Below are 27,418 nucleotides of genomic sequence, written 5' to 3' on the forward strand. Positions count from 1 at the left end.
GTAGAAGGAATGCTTCCAAATCACAGCAGTCTGTGCAGAAATATTCAAAGAAGAAAATTAAAAAATTTAAAAGCGCCAATTAATCCTGATTCTAGGGAAACAATAATTATTCCTGAAGAATACTTCAATTATGAATTCAGTCCATCACGATTTGAATGAATTATTTATGGATGGCACATTTTTACTTTCCCCCCCTCTTTTTGCTCAAATTTTTGTTATTTTGGCTAGAAAGGATGGAGGTCCTGTTTTCCCTGTTTTATATTGTTTATTACCTAATAAGACTCTTGAAACATACACAAAATTATTTTATATGATACATGAAATGTGGCCATTACTAGATCCCAAAAATATAAATGTTGATTTTGAAATTGCCATTCATCAAGCATTACGTATAGTATTTACCCAAGCTAGCATTAATGGTTGCTTTTTTCATCTAGTACAAAATCTTCGTAAGCATTTAGCTTCATGCAGTCTTTTAACCAGATATAATTCTGATGCGCAATTCACTTTAATTTCAAAAATGATCACTTTGCTTGCTTTCGTTCCAGAACAAGATATTATTTACGCTATTTCTGAACTTGAGAATCCTTTATCCAATGAATATGAACCAATTTTAGAATGGTTTACGAACACATACATAGATCGTCTAAGGAATAACAGAACCAGAGCTCCACTGATTTTTCCCTCAAACGTTTGGTCTGTGTACCAAAGAACAATAAATGGCAGCGATAGGACAAATAGTTCTGTGGAAGCCTGTCATCGAAAAATGCAATTGAGCTTCAGCAGCGGCGCAAGTCATCCAAATTTATGGATTTTTATAAATGGACTACAAAAAATTCAAAAAACATATGATGTTGATTATAAAAAAGCAGTAGCAGGTTTTCAACATGAGCACAAACGTAGATGTTACAATGAAGCTGACCAAAGAATTTTGAAAAAAGTTATTAATTACGATAGAGAAAATATAATAGAATATTTACGTGGTATTGCATATAACTATAATATGAATTAATAAATTCAAAAAAATTGTTTTGAATTTCATACTTTTTTGTTTTAGTGTATATATGTAACATTTGTAAATGTGTATTAATTACAAATGCAAATAATATTAATAAATGAATTAAAAAAACTATATATTTTCTTTATTTTAATACTGTGCAATTATACCTTTTCATTTTTAAATAATTTTCAGACCACTCTTTAACCATCTCTTTCTTAAACGATCCTACAAATTTTGATATATGATATAAACGAAAATATATAATATAAATATTTATTAACTAGCTGACTCATTTTTTTGTGTGGGAAATTTCAATATAACTTCTATACAATTCATAATTCTACAATAAAAATAAACTTAATTATAAGTGAGATTTTTCAAATTTTATGTTTATACCATTCTTTTAACTCATTTCTCCAAAAAATATTATTTAAATTTACCTGGTAATAGATCAACAGAATAGAATTGCATATTTGATCTTTTATTCCGTCGCCCATTTGACCATCGCCATTCGCCGTCACCCAGTTGTTGAGTACCTGTCCTCAAGGTCTGGAGGATGAGTAGGAGCATTATCCATAACAAGCAAGACTTTGAATGGCAATTTTTTTTTCTAAAAAGGTATTTCTTCAATACAGGATCGAAGACCTCGTTAATCCATTCAACGAACAAGATACGAGTGACCAAAGCCTTGCTGTTGGACCTCCACATAGCGTTTAACTGGCTCTTTTGCACTTTGCATTTCTTGAAGGCTTGTGGATTGTCAGAATGATACACGAGCAGGGGCTTGACTTTGAAATCACCGCTTGCATTAGCACACAGCAAGAGGGTGAGATGGTCTTTCATGGGCTAGTGACTGAGCATTGCATTCTCTTCTGCTGTAATGTAGGTCCTCTTTGGCATCTTTTTCCAAAAACTCCCCCATCTCATCGCAATTAAAAACTTGCTGCAGCAGGTAACACTCGAAAACCATGAGCTTCTGGAACTCAGCAATGAACGTCTCAGCTGCTTTTGCATCTGAACTCACAGCCTCTCCATGCCTCACAACACTATGGATGCCACTTCTCCTCTTAAAGTTATCAAACCATCCCTTGCTCGCCTTGAAGCCTTCTTCATTTTCTGTAGACGTACCTGGCAGTTTACTTACGAGGTCGGCGTACAAGGTCTTTGCCTTCTCACAGATCAGGTTCTCGGTCACAGTATCACCTGCTAGTTGCTTCTCGTTTATCCACATCAAAAAGCAACTTTTCTACATCTTCCAGAATATGTGGCCATTGCTTTGATACTCTCGTGACTCCTTTTGCTACATCTAGCCCCCTTAGTTCCTCTTTAATACTGTGCAAATCGTTGACGATAGATTTCTTATAAAATCTTGCGATGGCGGCAACTTGCATACCTTGTTCATGCTTCCCGATGATTTCCTTCTCAACTTCCACCATAATCATCTCCTTCTTCTTACTGCCTTCCTTTTCAACCCTTTTCTTCATTGGGGCCATTGTCATAGTACAGATAATAAAAAAACTGTCACTACATTTGAACACAAAATAAAAAAAATGCTTTACAAGCACACACGTGGTCACAACGCTAGCACGAATGTTGACTATATGAATGAGGTATGCCGACTGAGACCGAGCATGTGAGACGATTACCCACAATCCCGAGCTGTTGTGATCACATGACGCTTGGCAGACAAAGTGTATAGGTAATACTCATATTGCAAGACCTCGCTCTTTTATCAAGTAAAAATTTATTAAAAAATTTTTGCTCGTCTTGCAAAACACTCACAGACCAAGTTACTCGCAATCCAAGGTACCACTGTATATATATATAAATTGCAGCAACTGGTATGAATAGCGGTCAATAAAAGATGAAAAACTGCTTAGAGTCCTAAAGTCAAGGTTTGCTTTTTATTTCTTTTTATCACCTAGTCAAGAAATTAGCATCAACACTCAAGAATTGGTAGGCGATTTCCCCTCCTACATAAAGAACACACAACACTTTATAAACATAATTAAAAACATAACACTCAGCAAAGATGATTTATTAGTCAATTTGGATGTTTCTGGCCTTTTCACAAATGTCCCAATCAAAGACAATTGTACAGAACAAATTTCCACCCAATATTACTGCTCTCTTTGTCCAAGTACTACATTCCGGTTACTTCGTGTGGCAAAATAAATTTTACCTACAAAAAGAGGTAAGGCCATGGGCTCACCAAAATGCTAATTTTTATATGGAAGCTTTTGAGCGACGTGCTCTTGATTCCTTTACTCTAAATCTTGCAGGTGTTACAGAATCATATCCAGATTCATCTGGACGTATATATACGTCCTGGCCAGTTTTAGATTTAGAGTAAAGGTTTCGTTATCGGGCCACACAGCCGTCAAACACATTCCTTAGTCACCTGTATGCACTCATGAACAAACATGAGTGCATACAATTTACTACTGAAATTGAAAATTTCAGTAGTAAATTGTATATATAGTAAATAGAAAAATCAGAACTCGCTCCCATTCCTGGATACACCAGTCACATGTCTTCCCTCAGCAGTCTGTCCTTCACTGTTTACCGCAAGCCTACACACACTGGCCAATATATACATGCTAACTCATATCACCACCCTTCATAAAAATCTGGAGTCATCAACACCCTCAAAAACAGAGCTAATAAGCAAGCTCTTAAACAAGAATTAAAAATTATTAGCAATAAATTTATAAATAACGGATATAGCAAAAACACTATTAACCCCCCAACTGGCCAGGACGTATATATACGTCCAGATGAATCTGGATATGATTCTGTAACACCTATTGAATAACATGGATAAGAAGGATAAGAAGCAAGTTGGTCTCACTATTTCATCCACCTCAACGGGTAGAGAGGTTAATAAAATTCTTCATAAAACTTCATAAAAAAGTAATATAAATTACAGTAAAACCATAACACTCCATACATTAAAGGGTTATCTGAAAAAATTAATAGAATCCTGCATCATTATAATCTTAATGCCACTTTTAAACCACCTTTAAAATTAAAAAACATATTCAACACCTATAAGGATCCTCTCCCCCCCCCCCCCCCGCCATTGGCACACCCTGGAATTTATTGCACCTGTAACTTACCTTATATTGGGGAAACTGGAATTAGAATCCCTATTCGTAAAAATAAAAAAAAAATATTAAAAAACACAAACAACACATTAAAATAATAATTTTGGTGAAGCAGGCTTCTCAGATTGCTCTTAACATCCTATATCGAACTGATTGGAAAAGCACTTGTTCTTTGCATCATACAAAAACTTGGTATGAACGGAAATTTAAAGAAGCCTGTGAAATTTTGATTAACTAACCTAATCTTAATAATAATGGAGGCTTAAAAATCCCAAGAATTTGGATAGCACACATTCAACCCATTTAGTTTCCAGCAAACCCTGACTTTAGGACATTTTTTATCTTTTATTGGCTACTAACCATACTAGTCGTTGCAATTTATATGTATACTTATATAAGTAATTTTATTTTTTGTTTATTTATTTATCTATTATTTTCCATATGAACATGTTACTCTCCAGCTTAATTTAACTTTGTAACTTAATAGATAATAACGGGACTCTAGCTTTGATGTAGTGAGTTTTTTTTTTTTTTTTAACACCAGAGGTAAGGCAAATAGTTTAACAGTTGATCAGTAACTGTAACATGTCATAGGTTGTAGTGCAGCTTGTTTCCTTGTATATATACGTATACTCCAGAAGATGACCTTAATGTTAAGGTCGAAATGTCGAGTATATATTTTGGTTTATATGAAACTAAAGTTTTTACTCTAACACGGTAGTTGTATCCATAATTTTCATAATGCAAAAAATAATCATTATCTTTAATGTGGAGAAGTAGAAGGATCTGTCATTTGGGATGAAAAGATTACAAGCTGATGGGAATTAGTGATAGGGAAGTACTCCAAGAAAATGATGAAGCCAGGCATTTGGGATGTTGGCAGATCAGAGGATATATTGCATGTGACCAAAGTAGCTCACAGAGGTTAATAACTCGGGAATGATAACTCAGTCAAGTTATCATTCCTCTTTATAAGGTTTTGATATGGCCATATTTGGTTGCTGTGCAGGGTCTTGTCAAATGGATTTCTTGAATGAGGAAGTGGTGGGAGGATTCAGAGGCGAGTTTAAGGTAAGTACCAAGATGTTGAATGGTCTATGGAATACTCCCTATAGGCATAGACAAAGGATTTGTGAATTTCAGAAGATAGTCAAACAGGCAAAGGGAATATGACAAATGTGTAACTTATTAAAAAAAAGTTTTATAAAATGGATGCAGAAGAAATTTTTCAGCACTTAGCTGGAAGGGACAGAACAAAGTGGTCCTCTCTGAAAAGTGAGTAAGAGCATCAGGACTATATTTTTTGAATTTCTGAGTGTTTTTCTCTCTTGACATGTCTAATAAAATGCATTTAACAGTTGATGAAATCAGATTAAAACATCACTTATTTCATAATTATACAATATATCTATGCAACAAAATACATTAAAGGTACTTACTTTAATTACATGAGTTGCTATAGTTGAACATGGAGACACTACCGTTTTTAAGCAACGGTCATGGACTACAAAGTTGCAAACTAGTAAGAGAAAAAGAACATTAAAATTTATTCATTGGCATAGTAAAATTCTGCACAGGAAGTCCACTGTAATATTTAAAATATCATATTGTTATCAAAATTAGTTTATTATACTAGCAATAAGATTATAATAATAATAGTGCTGTAATATAATGTGATTTCAATTCAATTAACATTCAGTTTTAAGAACTATATGTAACTTAATCTTTTTTTTCTTCTCTCACTCAGGTAATCATATTTCAAGTATAAAACACATTAAACATGAATTCATTAGATATTAGACATTCAAAACTACAGCTCAGAAAGAAGCATATTATTTTTGCAGCCATCCTATTTTCAATTTCTGGAAGTCAGGCATATTAATTTAATAAACAAATGGCCACATAATGGCTCCCTAACAGAATAAGTTCAAAAGCCCAGCTCACCCAAGACAAATTCAGCTAATTACTGCAATGGAGATGGACAAATTTTTCCATGTGTATGACTTGACAAAGAATCTGTTACTGCTCCAATTTCAACTTACCTTAAACATCATGATGGGAATAAGCAAATACATAAATAACTCTAAAACATGTTTCTTGTTTACCCACACACACACAGTGTGTGTGTGTGGTTTTACAATTCCAACCCCAAAATAATATCCATTCCCACATCAAATCTGCAAATTACACTCAATTTGTAACAGAAAATAAAACACACTCTTAGTTCAATTAAAATTCATCTCATTTTTCTCAACATGATGATGGGAAAAAGTAATACTCTCTGACTTTCAAAGGCAACATTCATGCCTATGTCAGAGAGCATTTAACTTAGAAAATTTTTATTTTTATCTTCTTTGATTAAAAATCTTGTGAACTTTCTGTTTTCCTTATTTTTAAACAGTCTCCAGTCCAACTTTACATATAGAAATCATCTCCCTTGAAAATAAGATTTTATTCCAACTCCAACTGGCTTCTCCCTTTTCAAACTGAACTGAACTTATCCAGGCAGTAGATTTGTCAAGGCATTTATTTCCTATCATCAACGATTGAACAAATTGTACATATGGCTACCAAATTAAAATAATTCTAACCACTCTCCAAACACTCTTGATTTATTATTATTATTCAAGCCTCCATGGAATCAAGAGACTAATCATGGGAGGACCTTCCCAGAAAGCACAAAGTCTATCATACCACTCCTTGAACTCATTGACGGTTCTTGTTCTCACCACTCTATCAGACAATGCATTCCACAAGTGAACCACCCTCCACGCAAAGAAACCACTCCTCACCCTCTTTCTCACAGCTTCCTTTCGTAACTTCCAGGGATGGCCTCGTCATCGCTCCTTCCCACTGTTCCACCAAGTGAAAGAACTCCCCAGTGTCAACCCTGTAATTGCCTCTCAACAGTTTAAAACTGATCAATCGTATCACCTCTCCTTCTATCCACCAAACTCTGCAATCCACAATCCCTCAGCCAATCCTCATAACTAACATTGCACAGTCCTGAAACCATCTTTGTTATCTGCCTCTGTACCTTTCCACAGTTAATTTATCCCCTTCAAATCTTGGGGAGCAAATTTGAGAACAATAGTCTAAGTGTGGTCTGATCAGAGTCTAATACAATGGAATGATAACTCTTATCTCTGCGGGTCAGTGACCTTCTCAGTATTGCAGTAATCCTATGGTTAACCTTCACCACCTTTGCAATATGCTGTCAAAATCTCTTGTCTCCCCTAATTCCTTCAGCACAGCTATTCCAATTGAGTATGCAGCCTCCCATCGATGTATCCCAAACTATAAGACTTTACATTTTGCTGCATTAAACTGATACCCCCATTCATTTGTCCATCTGTCTAGCTTATTCAAATCCTCTTGCAAGGCTACCACATCTGCACAATTACTAATAACCCTTCCCAGCTCTATATCATCCACAAACAACTGAATATTTTCCTGCAATCCACTGACAATGTCATTGATATAAAGGTTAAACAATATAGGTCCCAGTACTGAGCCCTGTGGGACCCCCACTTGTAACCCTCGTTGAAACTGCCCCACCATATACAACTCTCTGATACCTATCAGACAGCCAATTCTGAATCCAGCTGACCAACCTGACATCCAAACCCATGTGCTACAACTTAAATATCATCTTATCATGTGGCACCCTGTCAAATGCCTTTGCAAAATCCAAAAAATGGCAGTATATACCTTTCCCTCAACTGCTCGTCACTTTATTATAAAAGGCAATCATATTACTAAAGTAAGAGCACCCCTTAACAAATCTCCCCTTATCCCCCCCCCCATTAACAAACCCATGTTGATTCTCACTGATAACATCACCCTCATTTGCCCAACTCTGTATGTATGGTCTCTCACTAATTTCTCCAAGACAGACCTTAACAACTACTGATGACACACAAACTGGCCTATAATTAGACACTTCCAGTGTGCTACCACCCTTATGCAATGCCACTAGCTTACCTTCCTTCCATTCCCTGGGTACCTTTCCCATAGTCAGACTTTTATTGAAAAGCCAGGTCAACAGAGCTGTCAATTATTAAGGTCTGTCTTGGAGAAATTACTGTTTTGAGAGCACATTCTCTCAAAACCTGTGGTGAAATACCATCCAGTCCCACAGCTTTACTGACATCCAGAGTACTCAGTATGTTGAACACACTCTCCTCTTGCACCTCTAAACCTTGAACCTGCCCTATACTCTCTAGTTTTAAAACCTATTTCTCCACAATGAAATACTCCAATAAAGTGTTCATTGAACAACTCCACTATGTCCTCTGCATCAGTCACTCTATTCCCATTTTTATCCCACAATGTCATTCTTCCACAATCATTTCTCCTCCTACTGGCCACATGGCTAAAAAATTCCCTAGGATTTTTTTTGGATCTTAATGCTAATCTCTTCTCATATTCCAGTTTTGCCTTCCTTGCCATGTTAGTCACTCTCCTGGCCCGAGTCTTATATTCTTCATGAATCAGCTCTCCACCCCCTTATATCTCTTTGATAATCTCTTTCCAACTGCACTTCCTGTTTGATATTGTTTGTCGTTCACCTTATATCAAATTGTGTTCTCTTCTTCACTCATGGAATACAGCTTATATTGTTATTAACAAATATTCCTTCACAATTTCCCAAGCACTAATGATATCTCACCCTTCCAATTCCTCCCTCCATGGAACTGTCCCAAGTTGATATCTAAGACTATTATAATCACCTGCCTTATAATTCCACATACATTCCCTTTTCTTTGACACTTCTGAATGTCTATTCATCTTCTAAGTCAAACCCACATGATCACTCTCCAACTGGGAGAGATGTCATCTCAGTTATTATCAACTCTTTTGATGCTATAACCAAATCCAAAACATTTTTGCCAATGTTTTTCTAAATATGTTAATATGGATTAAATTATAAGTATATGCAAGGATATCTGTATAAGTGAAGGTAACTTGTTGTGTCTGTACATAAATACCAGGAGTATCACGAATAAAAAGGCAGAGTTTATTGCTGCTGCTGTGAATACTTTATGGCCTCAGATTATAGGTATTAGTGAGACCTGGTATACCCAAGTCAGATACACTAATTAGTATTGAATATAAAGAGCAAAGTATTTTTAGGAAGGCAAGACAGGAGCAAGACATAAGAGAAGGGTTGTGCTTCTAATGATATCAGATGATTTGAATAAAGTTAGGGTAGAAAGTTATGAGTACAATACTGGTAACAATTTTCCATATAGCAGTGAGTACAAAACTATTTGGTGCAAAGTGAATTCTAACTAACCTTTCCACTTTTGAGATGACCCTCAAAAGTGGAAAACAAGCAGATATACAGAGGAATTGCACCCTACTTCCAGGCTTACACTTACATGAAGCAAGGTATTGGTTCCCACAGTCCTGATGGAATTTACGTCTCCTCTTTCCTTATAAATTCAGATAAAACATTCTGACAACAACATGTAGATCATAATTGGTCCTACTTAAATTCCATTGAATGAAACAAGTAGCGATCAGTTCCATACCATGATGACTTCTGCTAGATGTCCCACTGATCTTTTCAACCAACTTACAGATCCTCTGTTCAAACTGGAATAATGTTACCTGGGACTGGGAAACAGCAGTAAAACAAAATATGATTGAATGGAGAAAGGAACATACTTTCCTCAAAAAGAAAAAGTTAAGATGTATAAAGAGAGAGAAAGAGTGAAGATGGTTCACAGCAAACTGGTATAGAATGCAGTGACATTGTTAGATACATCAACATAGAGATGGAACTGCAAAGGCAGAAACAAGTGGAAGAAAGAGATTTTAAAAGAAGAATACAGCAGCATACAGAAGAATACTTAGCAACTACCCCTTCAGCTGTATTCTTCAATGGAAAGTACAAATTCTGTAAAGAAAGGACTATTACCCAAATCCATATGGATGGTTTACCCCCCCCACACACACACACACAAAAGACATCTGACTCCTTTCAGAAACATTATGAAAGTGTTTGAAAACAGTACTTCCATGAGAAATTAACTCTTGGAACATTAATGCCTTTCCTTTCACATCCAAGATGGGCTAGACAGACCCATTACAATAGCTGAAGTCACTACAGAAGAATGCTAGACACTAAATTCCCCAGAAACCTGGCAGTCTAGAGAAAGAATTTTACTGTAAGACCTGGGATTTTATTTTTTCAATTCTAGTTGTTCTCTCTCTGTCATATACCAAATGAATTTGTAGCAAATCACACTGTCCTCGTTCTCTATCTAATACTGACTACAAGATTTTTTTTTTGCAACAGGCTCAAAGTAGGAATGAAATACATAATCAAAAGCACACAGGTGTAAGGCATTCCAAGCAGTAGAATTTCATCTGCTAATATGAAAAGACAGCTAATGGCAGTACTCTCAGAAGATCTAACTCAAGTATTTGACAATGTCTAGCACCCTTGTCTATTCCACATTCTCCAGCAAACTGTGGTGAGCTAGAGGCTGGAATCGCTCATTAAAGGAGCCTATGCCTATACAACTACCGTATGCCAATACTATCTGCCTCTTAGTCAATGGGCTCCTATCAGATCCAGTCAAAATTCAAAAAAGAGTAGGTTGCCCCTTTTAGTCCCTTTCCACATATGCAAATAAAGTATTTGCATGTGTGGATGAGGTAGTAGGCACTTTGAAGAATAATGGTTCAAGATACTTGTTTTTTCTTTTTTTTTTTTAGGGGGAGAGAGGTTTGGAAAAATTCAGTAAAGTGAGTGGACTAACTTCCAATGCTAACAAGATGCTGACGAGATGAAATTAAGATTTTGGAAGATGGGATCATCGGAGGACTTGGAACTAACTACTATGAGAGAATCTCTTGCCATACTTGGAATTCTCTTCTCCACCAGTCCCGTCCTATATTACCAGTTCAAGAACTTACACACAAAAACATTGAGACTTAGAAGACTGGGTCACTTTTCTTTTATTCTAAGCCAAAGTGCTTAAAACCATAATCTTTCCTGCTTAGTGGTACACAACAAATATTAAAAACATTACAAAAGTTGAATAAAAACAATTATAAATTAAACCTGTAAAATTTTTTTGTCACTTGATACCAAGAAGTTTTCAACTATGAAAGATGCATGGAGGTTTAAGACTTCCATATGGCCTCAAAAATCTATAAAGTATTACAGACCAATAAATCACTTGTGCAGACCTCCAGTGCTACATGGGTTTTCATCTCCCAATACTTGAAATAAATGATTACAATAGCCCAAAAGCAGAGATTGATCCTGAAGCATTTGGTGCTTACTCAAAGACTGCTACATCATTCTGGTACTAACATTCTTTCGATTAATCACAGAAGAATCTGGATACAAGGAAAACTTTAACCTCTTCTGCCATAGCTCAGTACTAACAATGTTTAAGAACTCACTGAAATTCCAAGGATACCTTAACAAGAAGGATCTTGCTTGGAATTGCATATGGTTACCTTCCAATAAATGCCATCAAATGGCATTTATTGGAAGGTAACCATATGCAATTCCTCTGAGTAGTACTTTAACTCAGAGATCCAATCTGTTACAGATTGGAAAGTAAAACAACAGATGGTACAACTATTTCAGGTACATTATACAATGTACCTGGAATAGATTATGTAATGTGTTGAACATTACTTACAACACAAAAGTTTATTTTTTCTTTTTGTGTAATCCCCTACCCCCTGAGCAATGGGAAGAGAATTTTAATATTTATAATTAATGAGTTAAAATATCATTCATGGAAAGTTAGGAAAATACTTTGAAAACTAGCAATATGTTATGCAAATTCTTAACAATACTGTATTATAAAAATTTTTATGTTTCAGTCCAACAATTTTTATATTTAGAAAGAAACATTCCAGGAGGTATGTTCACTGTGTTATGGTCAACTACAGGGATGACTGGAGAGTCAAATCAATGGCTCTCCAGTCATCCAGTCAGGTGGTTAACTTAGAAAATGCTAACCACGTAGGTAGAAGTAATTTTTGAAATTTAGTTCTAATTGGTCTTTTTTGGTTTTTCAGCTACATGAGACCAGTAAAAAAGTACCTCAGCTCCTCATGCACCTTTGGGTGCATGAGGAGCTGAGGCCTTTTATCCATCTCTCCTACTATTCATCTTTCCTTTCCTTCTCCAAGTATTATCAGGCCAAGAAGCTCACCAGTTGATCAGTGACTACCAGTATGGATTCCACCAATTCTGATCCACAGCTGATCTCTGAGCATACATCAACCACCATTGGACACATGCCATGGAAAAGTTTGGAGAAATGTGTGCTGTTGTCCTCGATATTTCCAGGGCTTTCAACTGTGAAATTGAAGCCTGCTTTACAAACCATTCAGGCTATCTGCCCCTCTATAACTGGATAACCAGCTATCTCTCTGGTTATTCAATGAGCTTCATGGTGGATAACACCCTCTATTTGAGCTTTGTCACCAATACTGGAGTACCTCAGGGCTCCATTCTATCATCTACCTTTTCTCTCTTATACATAAATGATCTACTCTCAATCACCTTTATCATCGAACAACCCTAACCACAGCTTGGTCGATGATAGCACTCCATTCATCTCACTTCTTTGAAATACCAAGCATCAAGTTCATCTGCAACCAGTGCCTTAAACACTGACCTCCATACCATCCTTTAGTGGAGCAAGGATAACCTGGTCACTTTCAATGCCATCAAAATGCAGTCATGACTTTTCTCTCAGAAAAAGGATCTCAGCTCTCCTTCCCTTATCCTCAGTAACATGCACATCACCAGACAGGATAAGCTCTCTCCTTGGAGTGACATTACTTCCCATCTCTCCTAGCACAAACACATCACATAAATAGCTTCCTCAGCCTTTCTCTAAAAAAAAACTAGGCATTCTTTACTGTTCAAGAAGCTATTTTACACCCACCCAGCTTATATAAACCTTTATATAAATCTCAAATCTACTTAATCCTTAGAATACTGTTCACACATTTGGGGTGGTGCAGCTAAAAGTAAAAGCTTTACTCACTAAAGTGAGTCCTCAAGGGCTCACTTTAGTGAGTAAAGGAGTGGCAAACCCAAAGTACCTGATGCTGGTTCATGCCTTACTTCATGTAATATACATCTATATTATCTGCAGAATGGTCCCTACCTTTCTTTCTTTTTCTTTGCCACTTCCTCCCAATACTATTAGAGTATTTGAGGGCTAGGGATGAATCTTACCTATTTTACTATTTCTTTTCATCTCAAGCAGTTGGAATAAGCCTTCTCTCCAAGGTATTTGCCTCACCTCGTAGGCTAAAGTCAAAACCCACCTTGCCAATGTGAGATAAATTGGGATCAAAACCCCAAAAGATGTATCAAGGACCTCTGCAACCCACCACTTTTTTTCCTTGCAGTGACTTCACTCCAAAATCCTAATATGTTTGTGCCTTATAATACATCTTTCTTGCCACACTGGTTGTCATGCAGAATAATCAGAGCTGCATTCAGAACTTACTGGATCCTCTTCGAGAAGTACATTACAGTCTCCAACATAAGTCAGTGTTACTGTGAATGAGCAATACAGAAAATACAGGATTAACCTTAGAGGTGAGCTTTAGACTGGCACTTGGAATGTACTGAGTATACTGAAGGGTACTCTTGATATTGTCTTTAAAGAGATGAAAAGGTATAAAATTGGCATCCTGGGAATTACAGGGCCCAGACGGAATGCAGAAGGCAATTTCAAAAAACATGATGGTGAGCTAGTTATTTATTCAGGAGGTGACTCAAAGCATTAGGGGGGGGGGGGATCTGTGGAACTGAGGAAAGTTCAGGCAAGAGTTCTTCGTTATAATCATATTAATGACAGGATACTTTGTATCAGACTTAAGGCTCATCCTACCAATGTGTCAATCATAGTTTATGAACCACACAGATAGGCCTGATGAAGAGAGTAAGGAGTCCTACAAAACCTTCAGAGTGTGTTGGACTGCCTGTCAAGAAGCTATGTAGTTTTCCATCTTAGGGAACTTTAATGGAAAAGTGGGAAAGAGTATGAGAGTGAGGCCTGAGTGTGGCATATTTGGTCTGCATGAATGTAATGAATGTATCACCTGTAGTGAAAGCTGTTGGAATTTGCCCACAGTAACAGATTAGTTAATATCAATCCCTGCTTCAACATGTAGCACTGATAGTTCAAGATGCCAAATTAATTACATCCTGGCTATCCAATGGTGGAAGACAAGCATCTTTGATGTGCATACTTGTCCAGGAGCAGATTGTGATAATGACCATCAGCCAGTAAGAGCAAAAGTAAGACAGACTCCAAAATCTTCAAGGTTAGACCCATCCCACAAGACTGGATGTCAGAGTAATCCCTAACGGATTCATAGAAGAAACATCATCATGGTTCGATGATCTTTTGGAGACTAGTGAGGAGAACTCACCTAAAATGCTGTGGGAAGGGGTCAAGGCTATAATAGAGGATACAGCGAAGAAGAATCTATGACCAGTTAGAAGACCAAGAATCCCAATGGATATCAGATTAAACATGGGATCTGATTGAAAGAAGGCAGCTGGAGAAAGAAAAAAAACAAGGACTGAAGAATATTACTAATATTATTACGTGACACCTCCAGGGAGTCCAAAGACTCATCGAGGGAGGGCACTTACTCTACATCTCTGCCTTCACTACTCAATCCACCAACTACAATGAACCAAAACTACCATCATCATCTACACCAATGCCATCTACTGTCCACCACCACAACCACTAGTATTTATCACAGACAATCACAAACATCCATACCCATGGCGGGGTTCAAACCTGCAGCCTTTTGGCTGGAGAGTGGATACACTAACCACTCTGCCAACCAGGCTGACATATAAAAGATTATACAGAGAAGTCAGAAAAATCATCAGATAGGACAAGAAAAAAGTTTATGCTAATAAATGTGAAAGAGATATAATTCTGCCTCTTCATCTGAAATTCAAAAAGTGTTTCATTTAGTTTGTGATCTAAAGCATACTTCCTATGGCAGTGTGTTTCAAGTTTGAGCCCAAATCAAACACAGGAATGGAGTAATACTAACAGAAGAACTGGAGATAAAAAAAAATAAAAATTAAAAAAAAAAAATAGATGGAAAGAGTACTGTGAGGAAATGTACAGCACAGAGGTAAGGAAAATTTGAAGAAGCCCTCTTATCAAGAAAATTTCGATACGGAGCCTTCTCCACTTAGGCATGAGGTTGAAGAAACAATAAAACAGCTTAAGAGTAATAAGGCCCTGGGTGCAGATAGAATCCCAGCAGAGTTAGTTAATGCTGCAGAGAATGGATGAATAAGAGTGCTTCCTAGACTGATTATAAGAATATGGGAGACCACCCTAACTTTTTTTTTTAACTCCTGATGATATACAAACTGGTATATTGTTTGACACTTCCAGTCTGCTACCACCTGTATGTAATGGCACTATCTTATCTTCCTTCCACTACTTGGGCACCTTTCCCATGGCCAGACTTTCACTCAAAAGCCAGTCAACAGAGCTAGTCAGTTCTTTAGCACATTGTCTGAAAACCCATGGCAAAATCCCATTTAGTCCCATTGCATTATTGACATCCAGAGTACTCAATATCTGCAATATGCTCTGTTCTTCTGCTTCTAAACCTCAAACTTACCACCCCCATCCCTCTAGTATTAAAACCTATATCTCCAGGATGAAATACCCTAATAAAGTGTTCATTAAACAATTTCACTATATCTTTTGCATCAGTTACTCTGTTCCCACTTTTATCCAACAACGTCATTTTTCCACAATCATTTCTCCTCCTACTGGCTACATCGAAGTTAACAAAATTAAGCTTGTGTGTGTGTGGCTGCTGTGTTTATTCTGCCAGCCTTCACATTGAGGAAACTAAGCATGGTATTTGTACGCTGTATGATCATGAACATGTTCATTTTAAGATAGTTACTATCTTTAAGTTTTAAAAATTTCTTAATTTATCAAGTTCAAAGAAATAACCAGATAAACATGAAAAAAGAAATAAAAAGTTTGCTGTTGCTGCCTTGAAAAATTCCCAAACTCAAAAACTTGATTCATTTAAATGTTCAAAAAAAAGTATCAAATAAACATGGTTGGTTGGTTTATTGGCACAAGGACAGCAATGGTCATACTGCTCGATAGCAATAAATTAGTAAATACGTATGTACCAAAATTAAGTTTAGCAATGCAGGTGGCATCTTCTATTAAAGGTTAGTGACCATTTTTGGCAAACAAACTGCATTCTTGAGTTAATCTGAGCACTTGTATGCTGCTCTTTCCTGTCCATATCTTTATGTTGAAGAACCAAGATATTCTTTTTCTTCCTCTAGCTCCTTTGCCATTAATTCTTCCTACCAAAATAGTTTGAAGTTGTTTTTGACGTTTTTCATGATGTGGCCAAGATATGTTTTTCGTTCCTTGATTGTTTGTATGAGCTCTTTGGCTTTGCAATGGATTTTAAGACATCGCCATTGGTAATTTTTTTTTGTCCATGATATCTTTAGCATTCTTCTATCTAGCCACATCTCAAAGGCTTCAATTTTCTTAGTGGTTGTCACCATCAATGTCCATGTTTCAACTCCATAGAGCAGAAGGAACCATTTCAGCATCTCACTTCTATGTTTAGATCTTTATCAGAATAATGGTCTCATTTTCATGAAGGACTGCTGCGCAACTTCAATCCTTGTCTTTATATCTATTTCAGGATCCTACCTTTCATTAAGCCAGCAACCAAGATATTTATACCTAGACACTTGATCGATATTTTTCCCATTGAGTGTCACTTTCATTGATGAGGTGGGATGTTTGCTGATGATCATGTATTTCATTGTGAGTATATTTTTTGGCCACTAACTTAATTTTAGAATAAGATTACACTGGGTTTTTTTTACCAATAAATTTAATGATAAATTATGCCAACAAGTTTCACCAAATGGTCTACTTGGTTTCTTCAGGGAATACAAACAGTAAAGACAACTCAAAGTTGCTAGTACATAGTACAAAAGTATAAAATATAACAAAATTAAAAAGACACTTAACATCATATGGATGGAGCGTGCGTTTCATTAGTTATTGTTGTAAGTGGACACTCTGTAGTTTGCAGCCAAATTAAATTCTGGCAAGCTTAGTGATCTTAAGGTTTTCCATATGTCGGGCAGGAGGATCATTCCTTGATTTCTGTTTAGGCTGCTTTCAGAATGGAGAACCACTGTGGCTTCTTTGAAATTGTGACACCGGAAATTTTCTTCTAGATAAGGCAAGGAACTTTTGTCCCATTCAATGGTCTGGCTTGTGTTGAAGAAGTTGAAGATCTTAGATTAAAGAGCACTGTTATCCTTTCATCGTCAAGACCACCAAACCAAAATATAACACCTTCAGAAAAGAGAGTTCTCTCCAACTTGAAGGACAAACAAATCTTCATCTTAAAGGCAGACAAAGGAAACTCTATGGTTATCCTCAACACCAAAGACTACACAGCTAAGATCACATAGTTACTTTCAGATACATCAACTTATCGGATATTAAACTCAGACCCTACATGGAAAAACCACAAGGCACTAATAATTTATTATATAATATGAATAGTTGGTCTACAGATCTACAATGGAGATTGAAGTCATTGCACCCAGTGACATCGAGATTATACGGTTCTCCTAAAGTTCACAAAAGTGGAGTCCCTCTATGCCCCATAGTAGATGGAAGAAATTCTCCAACCTACCTATTGTCTAAACACCTTGCCCATCTCCTAAAGGATCATGTTCGAAACTTTGATACCTACATAAAGAATTCAAAGCACTTCATTACTAAATTGAAAAACATCTCCATTTTTGAAACAGATATTCTTGCCAGCCTGGATGTGGTATCTTTATTCATCAACATCCTGGTAGAAGAAGTTATCAACATTTTATACGTGTATCCTCAATATACTGCTAACCTCTTCTGTCATTGCCTCAAATCAAACATCTTTAAATGGAACGGCACTATCTACAAACAATTAACTGGCATGACTATGGGCAGTCCCCTATCTCCTTCATAGGGAGATCTATTCATGGAGAAACTAGAAAATGACATCCTTTCTAAATTGGACCCTAAGCCATTAGTATGGTGGAAGTATGTTGATGACATTTTTATAATTTGTAGAAACACTAAAACAGTGCTTTTTGGACTTTCTAACAAAGATAAATTCCTTCCATCAGAAAATCAAATTCACCTTGGAACTTGAGAAGGATAGACAAACTACCATTTTTAGATACCCTAATCAAAAAACAAGCAGATGGACATATCAGCTTTAAAGTCTACCATAAACCAACCCATACTGGACGTTATCTTCACTTCTCGTCTACTCACCACATTTCTCAAAAACTTAGCATCATACACATGCTCAAAAATAGAGCCACCAGCATCATATCAGAAGAAAAAGACCTCCAGGATGAATTAACTCATGTATATCACAGACCCTGGTAAACAACGGCTATCCAAGAAATTTAATTTAAAAGATACTTCATGGCAACCCAACACAACAACAATCTGCCAAGACTCAATATACATCCTCAATTGCCATCCTTTATGTAGGAACAGTGTCAAAAAAGATTGCCACACTCTTCAACCCTTTTGAAATTAGAGTAACTTTCAAACCAATCAAGATGTTCCAAAACATATTAAGGTCACCAAAAGACAGAATGCCTTCTTCAAATACGCCAGAGTATACAACATCCCTTGCTCTTGTGGTCTAAACTACAAAGGTCAGACATCAAGAAGTCTTGAAATAAGCAAAAAGGAACATGTATGGGATGTTAAAAACAACAGAATAGATAGTTGCAGATTAGCCCTCCACTTCTTCACACTATCGAATGGGACAAAAGTTCCATGCCTTATCTAGAAGAAAATTTCCAGTGTCGCAATTTCAAAGAAGCCACAGTGGTTCTCTGTTCTGAAAGCAGCCTAAACAGGAAGCAAGGAATGATCCTGCCTGACATATGGAAAACCATAAAAAGACAGCTAAGCTTCCCAGAATTTAATTTCACTGCAAACTACAGAGTATGCACACACAATAATAACTAATGAAACACACGCTCCATGCATATGATGTTAAGTGTCTTTTTAATTTTGTTATATTTTATATGTTTGTTCTATGTACTAGTGACTTTGAGTTGTCTTTACCATTTGTATGCCCTGAAGAAGCCAAATAGCCTAGTTGGTAAAACTTGGCATAATTTATCATTACATTTATTGGTCAAAAAAAAAAAAAAAAAAAAAAAAAAAAAAAAAAAAAAAAAACCAGTGTAATCTTATTCTAAAATTAAACGTGTGGACAGACTTATGTGTTCGTCGAACATGTTGTTTATTATTTTAACAGTATAATAGAACACAGAAACTAAGTAAATAATTAATTTATTAACTAGATGCTGATATTTCGCTGGTATTATAACCAGCATCTTCAGAGCACAAAAACACTGTTTGTCACAATACGCGAGACTAAAACAACATGGTGTACTTCAACAAAACTGTAGCAGCAACACAAAGACTAGAGTCCTGATTTTGGCACCCTCTATCTGGAAGAAAAAAAAAAAAAAAAAAAAAAAACACAACTGAATATGAAAACAAAATGCACACACTATTACAAGATCAAAGAAAAAATATTACAAGGAAGAAAAAAAAAAAAAAAAAAAAAAAAAAAAAAAAAAAAAACGCTATCATATATTACTAGAGTCCTAGAAAAACGCTAGTTTTTTTTCTTAATATGACTGTCTCCCAGATCTTCGGCAAGTTAATACAGCCATATTTGTTGAGATTTGGAGTGTGTTTTAGGGCTTCTGTCGCCTCTAAGAACAATCTCTCTGATTTATATGGGTTTCTGTGTAGTACTTTTGTGTTTTTCCAGTTGATCCTGTGTGCAGGGGTATCCAGAGCATGGTCTGCTAGGCCCGACTTCCCATAATGATATTTCCAGACGTATCGTTTATGTTCGCTGATGCGGATATTCACAGTTCTTCCTGTTTGACCGTAGTAGGCTTGATTGCATGATTATTCTAAAATTGATCATGTATTTCGTCTTTGTGGATATTTATATTTATTTCCGTTCTTTGGCTTTCTATGTATACTCTGTCAATAAGTTTTTTGAGATCTGTGATGCTATCTGTAATTAGCACAGTGTCATCTGCATATCATAGGTTGTTAATTTTCCATTTATTGTGATTCCCGCTAGACATTCTTGCAATGCCTTTTTAAAGATTACCTCTGAGTATACGTTGAACTAGAGTGGTGAGATCCAAAATAACCTAGTTTCAACCCCGTAAAATTTGCTGTAGCAGGTAGCCTTCCTTCCTTCCTGATTAAATCTTCAAATTTTTTCACAAACCTTTTGTAAGCCTCTTTATCTGCACTAGCAGCTTCCCCCCCCTGTTTGAAAACAATATGGATGCCTGTTCTAAATTGGAATCTGTGAAACCAGCCTCAACTCGCTTTGAATTCCTCAGTTTGATCTAAGGTACATCCTAGAGTTTTCTTCTGCAATTCTTCAAAAACTAACCTAGCCTTCTCACAGTTCATTGCCTGAGTTACTGGATCTCCCTTCTCTAATCCAGCTGATAGCAGCTTTTCTACCCTACATTGATTGAAGATCTATTTGTGTCAGAAATCTTCTCTCTCTGTTGCCAAAAAAGTTGCCACAGTTGACCTAGGAACGCCATACTCGAGCTACATCTGTAATTATTCTACTTTTCTGCACTTTATCTACAATTTCTTTCTTCTTCTCTATGCTTAACCAAGTGTGCTTCTTTCCTGAATTATTCCTGTGTTCACTTCTCTCTGGACTCATTCTTAAATTTCATTCAAAAAAATAATAACTGCAGATGCACAAAATTTTTACTTTACTGATAAATACAGAATTGAAAATTAGTACAAACAACACGAGCAAACACTAACGCAGCCCAACAAGAAATGACAAATAACAAGTGATCGCACAATTCCATGCACGCGCATGTGCCAGCCCACGAAATTCAACTGTCAAATTGCAAGGCACCACTGCATTTTATTGAACAGTTTTCCAAGAAGTTTGATGCTATCTAGTTCTATTAATTTTAAAAAATCGGTTTGCACACCATCTGGTCCACTGGCTTTTTCTCTTTTACCTGATCTTAGAACATTCTCTATTTCAGATTTCAGAATTGCTGGTCCTTGAACGTTATGTTTTATATTTATAGGCTTCTGTCTAGTATCATTGAAGAGCTCTGTTACATATTTTATCCAAATCTGTGCTTTATTCTCTTCTTCTAGAACTATTTTTCTACTTTCATCTCTTACAGATACTGTTTGCTTTTTTCTGAGTTTTCCGGAAATTTCATTGATTTTCTTATACAGATTGAAATGGTCATGTTCCTTCTGAAGCAATTCAATCTCAGTACATAGATTTTTCATCCAATTTTCCTTTGCTTCTTTTATTTTTTCTTGATGATGTTATGTGTTTCTGTACATTTGGCTAGGTCTCTGTTTTTGCACATTCTTCGTGTATCAATAAGAGAAAGAATCTCATTTGTCATCCATTCCTGTTGTTTAACATTATTCACATAACTTACTTCTTCTGCCATTCTTTACGTTATTCCAAAGAGATTCCACTCTTTCATTTTCTTGTATGTTAATCTGTTGTAATTGCTGGTTAAGTTATGTCTTGGCTCTTTTATTTATCCTTGGATCTTTTAGTTTTTCTACATCAATTTTCTTTTTCTTTTTTTGTGACTTTTTCACTGATATTCAGCAATGCAGTACAGTGCAACTTCAGTTGTCGAATGACTCTCATCTCGAACAAATCGGTTCCCGAACATATTTTCCGGACAAAAAACGCACCAGTTTCCAAACAGAATCTCAGTTCCCGAAGAGGCAAACTGGCAACCACGTGCTCCGTAAGCTGAGATTACGGCGGGAGAGGGTCGGTTACATCATAGCCTATGCTCAGTGCAGACACCTGCTGAAATTTCTGGAGAATTAATTTAAGACACCTATTGTATATTATTTTTATTATTATGTGCCACTGTGGAGTCAAAAGACTCATCGTGTGAGACCCAACATTGCAAAATAACCGTTATTCACACAATACCTGTCATACTTCTCCTTAAACTCAGTTGCATTCTTTAATTTGCAGTGCCTTTCTTGGTTTTTCTTTGTGTTTTATGTTTTTTTTTTTTTTTTTTTTTTTTTTTATAAATTATTATTAAATAAGCCACCAATGGGACCGAAGGAGAGTGATAACAGCAAAGCAAAAAGTTGTTAGAACCACGATAGAGGTGAAAAAAGAAATCATATCCAAACATGAAAATGGCGTTCGTGTCTCGGATCTTACTATATGCAGTTCGGTATGGCGAAACCAACGATCTGTACAATATTCAAAAATAAAGACGCGATCAATTTTCGTCTATATTTTATCTATTTATTGTGTTTATTCTTTTAGTGTAAGATTCTATGCATTTTCTGTGTTTTTGTATACGATTTTATGCATGAAGTACTGTTATAAAGGTTTAAATAAGCAATCATATGGGGTTTGGGAACGGATTAATCCAATTTACATTAATGGCTTCAGTTTTCAAACAAATCTGTTTCCGAACAGGTTATAGGAACGAATTATGTTCAGCAACCAAGGTTCCACCGTATTTGCATATAAATAAATTTTATAAATCAAATGTTGAAAATTTTTCACTTGGTTATAAATTAAATGAGAAATGCCAAGAAATTATATTCTTGGTTTATCCTTTATCCAAATGTAAACAAAGTTTGCATGTCAAGTATTTTCATGACTAAGCTTCTTGTATATAGAGACTAATGATCAACTTTAGTATCCCATAATGCAAAGCACAGCTCCTTTCGAACATATATAATGCTAGGCATTGAGTATACAAGTAGCTTAGTCATGAAAATACTTCACATGCAAACTTTCTTTGCTTACGCTTCGATAAAGAATAAACCAAGAATATAATTTCTTGGCATCTTTAATTTAATTTATAAACAAATGAAAAACTTTTCAACGACTAGCTCTGATCCAGAGTATTTTAATAATAAGGTGTGACACCTTTTCACTGCTTGTATATGAGAAGTATGACTTTGCATTACTTCAACCTGGTATCACTTCTGGGTCTAGCTCCCACTCAGAGACATTTTGCTTCCTCAGAAGTAGAGAGGTTGTTCTTGGTGGTTGGTCTTTGCCTGTCACCGAGTGGAGCTGCGATTGCATTTTCTGTCCTGGAGCAATTCAGGTCAGGAACGATGAGTTTAGCAGTGATTCTTTAAAATCACTGCAATCTGGTGGGAGATAATAATGTCAGGAAACAGTAGCACAGCAGTGTCAATTCTTGAACCATCAGTAGAGATGGACAAGAAATCAGAGTTGACTGCTGTGTGTACGTTACACAATTGCAGGTATAATGGATGGTGTACGAGACTTCTGCAGTTGACAAAGTGAGAGGTTGCAGGATGGAGTGCAAACCTGCTGTGTAGGGATGCTGTTATGTTTGGTGGAGCAAAGTTGTCAACATTCATGCAAACAGCTTGTAGTCTCTTTAACATGCACACCAAAAGGATATATGACAGTCTGATGTGTGTGATATTAAACTTCCCAACACAGAAAAAAGAAACTAATTCACATAGGATGCTCTGAAAGAAACTTTATTTTTAAGGCATGATTAAAAGACAATTGCTGTCATCTAAGTGATAGATCTGGTCCATTTGCTTTAACATAGACTTTGAATGGGCAATGAAGATGGAAACACTTCAATGATTACAAAACATTTAAAGTGAATGTGACATTATTTTGCAGACATCATGATTTTTTTTTTTTTTTAAACATGGAGGATAGCATCATTCAAAGGAAACAAGAAGCTGGGAGAATTAGTCATCTGCTTGGAAATGACAGTAAAATTTAAAATATTAGTTTGGTTCAAATTTATAATTCATGTTCAGCACCTCAAAATGATAGAAATGGTCAGAAATCATTTGAGCACTTCCAATATCAATTTTAAAAAGCATATTGTTCGATCAATTTCTAATTGCACTAGCATCATAGTCCATTAGCCATGAATTGTCGTAGGGTGTAGTGGAATTAACAGACCAGACAGCGAGTTATTGAGCAGCATGTCCTCCCATTATGAATCCAAGGACGCCTTGGAGGTGTCATGAAATAATACTCCATAATAATAATAACAGAGTTGCATCTTATCTAGGTGCTTCCACCTTCAGTTTAATAGGCATTAGTGAATTATTCATATCGTGTAGCAATAAATTTTCACTATCTATGTCATTTATGCCTTAATCATATAATACATTTAGCCATTAGTGATATTCTCTATCAGAAAAAAGACAACTTTTCATGAAAATGAGGACTGAGAATAGCTCTGATGATTCAGAAGATGATTTCTCAGACAATGGAGTGGAAGAAGAATTTCAAATTGATAAATTTGAATTATCAAAGTCAAGATTTATATGAAAATATTAAAAACAAGAATGATAATTCCTGGCCTGGTTGGCCGAGTGGTTAGCGTATCCACTATCCAACTAAAAGGCTGTAGGTTCAAATCCCATCTTGGGCATGGACGTTTGAGATTGTCTGTGAAAACACTATTGGTGGTGGTTGGCAGTAGATGCCATTGGTGTAGATGATGAAGAAAGTTGCGGTTGGTGAAATGGGTGATGGAGACGGAGAGTTGTAGAGTAGGTGACCTCCCTCGATGAGCCTTTGGACTCCCTGGAGGTGTTACGTAATAATAATAATAAAAAGTGAATTGGGTCTTAAAAGACACTTGAACTTGATGACAGAGTTAACATTTTTAGCTTATGTAAGTTTATTAAAGTAGTTCTTAAAAACACTGCTGGTGAAAATTTAAGCAAATACTACATTTATTGCTACATGATATGAAAAATTCACCTCAAGGCCTCACTTTAGTGAGTACGGGCATGGCAAACCTGAGGTACCAGATGCTGGACCATGTCTTACTTCATGTAATATACATCTGTTATATTATTCTGTAGACTGGTCCCTCCCCTTCTTTCTTTGCTTCTTTCTCCTCTCCTTGCTCCTTCCCCACGATGCTATTAGAGTATTCAAGGGCTAGGGGATGAATCTTTCCTATCTTACTATGTCATTTCATCTTATGCAGCCACCGAAGGAGGCAAGCTAGCCTCAAATGGTGCTGGTCCCAAGCCCGGATAAATGGCGAGGGTTGATGTCAGGAAGGGCATCCGGTCGTAAGACTTCACTGCCAGCTCTAGCTATGATATGAGTCAAAGAGAAAATGATATAGGGGCTAGGGTGTACCCCTTAAGCGACACGCAGTCACATCGCCCTACAGCTGCGAGAAGTGGACGAGGGCTACCACATCAAGGGCGGGGGCAGTTAAAGAAGCGAGCCCAGCAGGTGGAGAGGATGTTACGAGTGGGAACACTGAATGTTGGAAGCATGACTGGAAGGGGAAGAGAGGTTGCAGACATGATGAGAAAGAGGAAGTTGGACATTTTGTGTGTGCAGGAGACAAGGTGGAAAGGCAAAGGAACTGGGAGATGGATATAAATTGTTCTACTCTGGAGCGAATAACAAGGGAAGAAATGGTGTAGGAATTGTGGTGTGTGGCAGAATGAAGGGCGAAGTAATGGAAGTGGGTAGAAGGAACGACAGGATCATGTGAATGAAACTGGGTCTTGGAGAAGAGCGGGTGGTCGTATTATGCGTATATGCCCTGCAAGTTGGCTGTACAGCAGAGGAGAAAGATGAGTTCTGGAACGTGTTAGATGAAGAAATGAGGGAACCGGAAGAAAACGAGATAGTGATTGTCGGAAGAGACTTGAACGGACACATAGGGAGACAGACTGTGAAAGGGTGCATGGTGGCCACGGAGTGGGAATGATGAACCAGGAAGGAGAGATGGTTGTGGACTTTGCAGTAGCGTTTGATCTGGCAATTGTGAACTCGTTTTTCTACAAGAGGGAAGAACATTTGATAACATTAAGGAGTGGTAACAGCAGTTCACAAATTGACTACATTTTGACTAGAAGTAAACATCTTAAGGTTGTGACAAATTGTAAAGTAATTCCAACAGATCAAGTGGCACAGCAACACCGACTGCTGTGCGCAGACTTTAAAATAAGATCGAAGATAAGAACCGCTGGAAGCCATGGGATGAAGACAATCAAGTGGTTTTGCTTAAAAGAAGAGAGCGAGAGGAATCGTTTTAGGGAGAGGGTGTTAGAGAGGATTTCGGATGGACTGGAAAGTGTACAAGATTGGTGGAAACATAATTCAAAAGTAATCCTGAGCTGTGCAATCGAGGTGCTTGGTGAGACATCTGTAAAGATTAGAAAGCAGAAGGAAAGTTGGTGGTGGAATAATAATGTACAAGTGGCAGTGACAGCTAAGAGGAAGGCAAAGCAGAAGAGGGATGAGTCAAGAGTGGAAGAGGACAGAGAGGTGTACAGAGAGAGAAAGCAAGAAGCCAAGAGAGTTGTGGCACAGGTGAAGGCCATGGCATATCAAGATCTGTATGATCAATTAGAAACAACGGAAGGACAGAGAAAAATTTACCAACTAGCGAAATGTAGAAATAAAGCAGCAAAGGACATCTTACATGTGAGGCAGATCAAAGACGCTGCAGGAAGAGTATTATGGAGGGATGTGGACATAAGAAACACATGGAGAATATACTTTGAGGGACTTTTGAATGAGGAAAATGCAAGGACTCACAGAGAAGATGGGCAGCCTTCTGAGGGGATGGTGCAGAACATCAGTAGAGTGGAAGTGACGGAGGCCATGAAGAGGATGAGGAATGGAAAATCGGTGTGCCCTGACAGGATTCCAGTGGAGGCATGGAAGGCACTGGGGGAAGAGCGAATTGACCTGCTGTGGGACGTGTTCGTGAAAGTTTGCCAACAGGAAAATATACCTGAGAAATGGAGGGAGAGTACGCTTGTCCCCATCTACAAGGGTAAAGGGGATGCACAACACATTCCTCTGTAAAAATTACAGAGGAATAGAGTTCATGTTCTACACAATGAAAATCCAACAAAGGGTTCTTGATGGTAGATTGAGGAAGGAGGTGGAGATTGCAAAAGAACAATTTGGCTTCATGCGTGGTAGATCAACAACAGATGCTATCTTTGGGTTACGGTAGATGATGGAAAAGTATCGAGAGAAACAACGGGAGCTACATCTGGCATTTATTGATCTGGAGAAAGCATACGATAGAGTGCCAAGGCAAGAAGTCTGGAGGTGTCTGAGGGGGAAGAAGGTTCCAGAGAAATATGTCAGG

General features: G+C 36.9%; 1 protein-coding gene across 1 annotated transcript in view; it reads right to left on the bottom strand.

Annotated features, from left to right (window-relative positions):
* LOC150106943 (diacylglycerol kinase theta-like) overlaps nt 1–27,418 on the bottom strand; it is a 610,762-nt gene that overhangs the window by 460,938 nt on the left and 122,406 nt on the right. Inside the window, exon 2 of the mRNA XM_090393510.1 lies at nt 5,547–5,626. Coding sequence (XP_090249636.1) covers nt 5,547–5,626 — 80 coding nt within the window. The remainder of the gene's footprint in view (nt 1–5,546; nt 5,627–27,418) is intronic.

The sequence above is a fragment of the Typopeltis vanoorti genome, chromosome 5 (assembly GCF_054136105.1).
Source record: "Typopeltis vanoorti isolate ZY-2024b chromosome 5, IOZ_Tvanoo_1.0, whole genome shotgun sequence".
Lineage (NCBI taxonomy): Eukaryota > Metazoa > Arthropoda > Arachnida > Uropygi > Thelyphonidae > Typopeltis > Typopeltis vanoorti.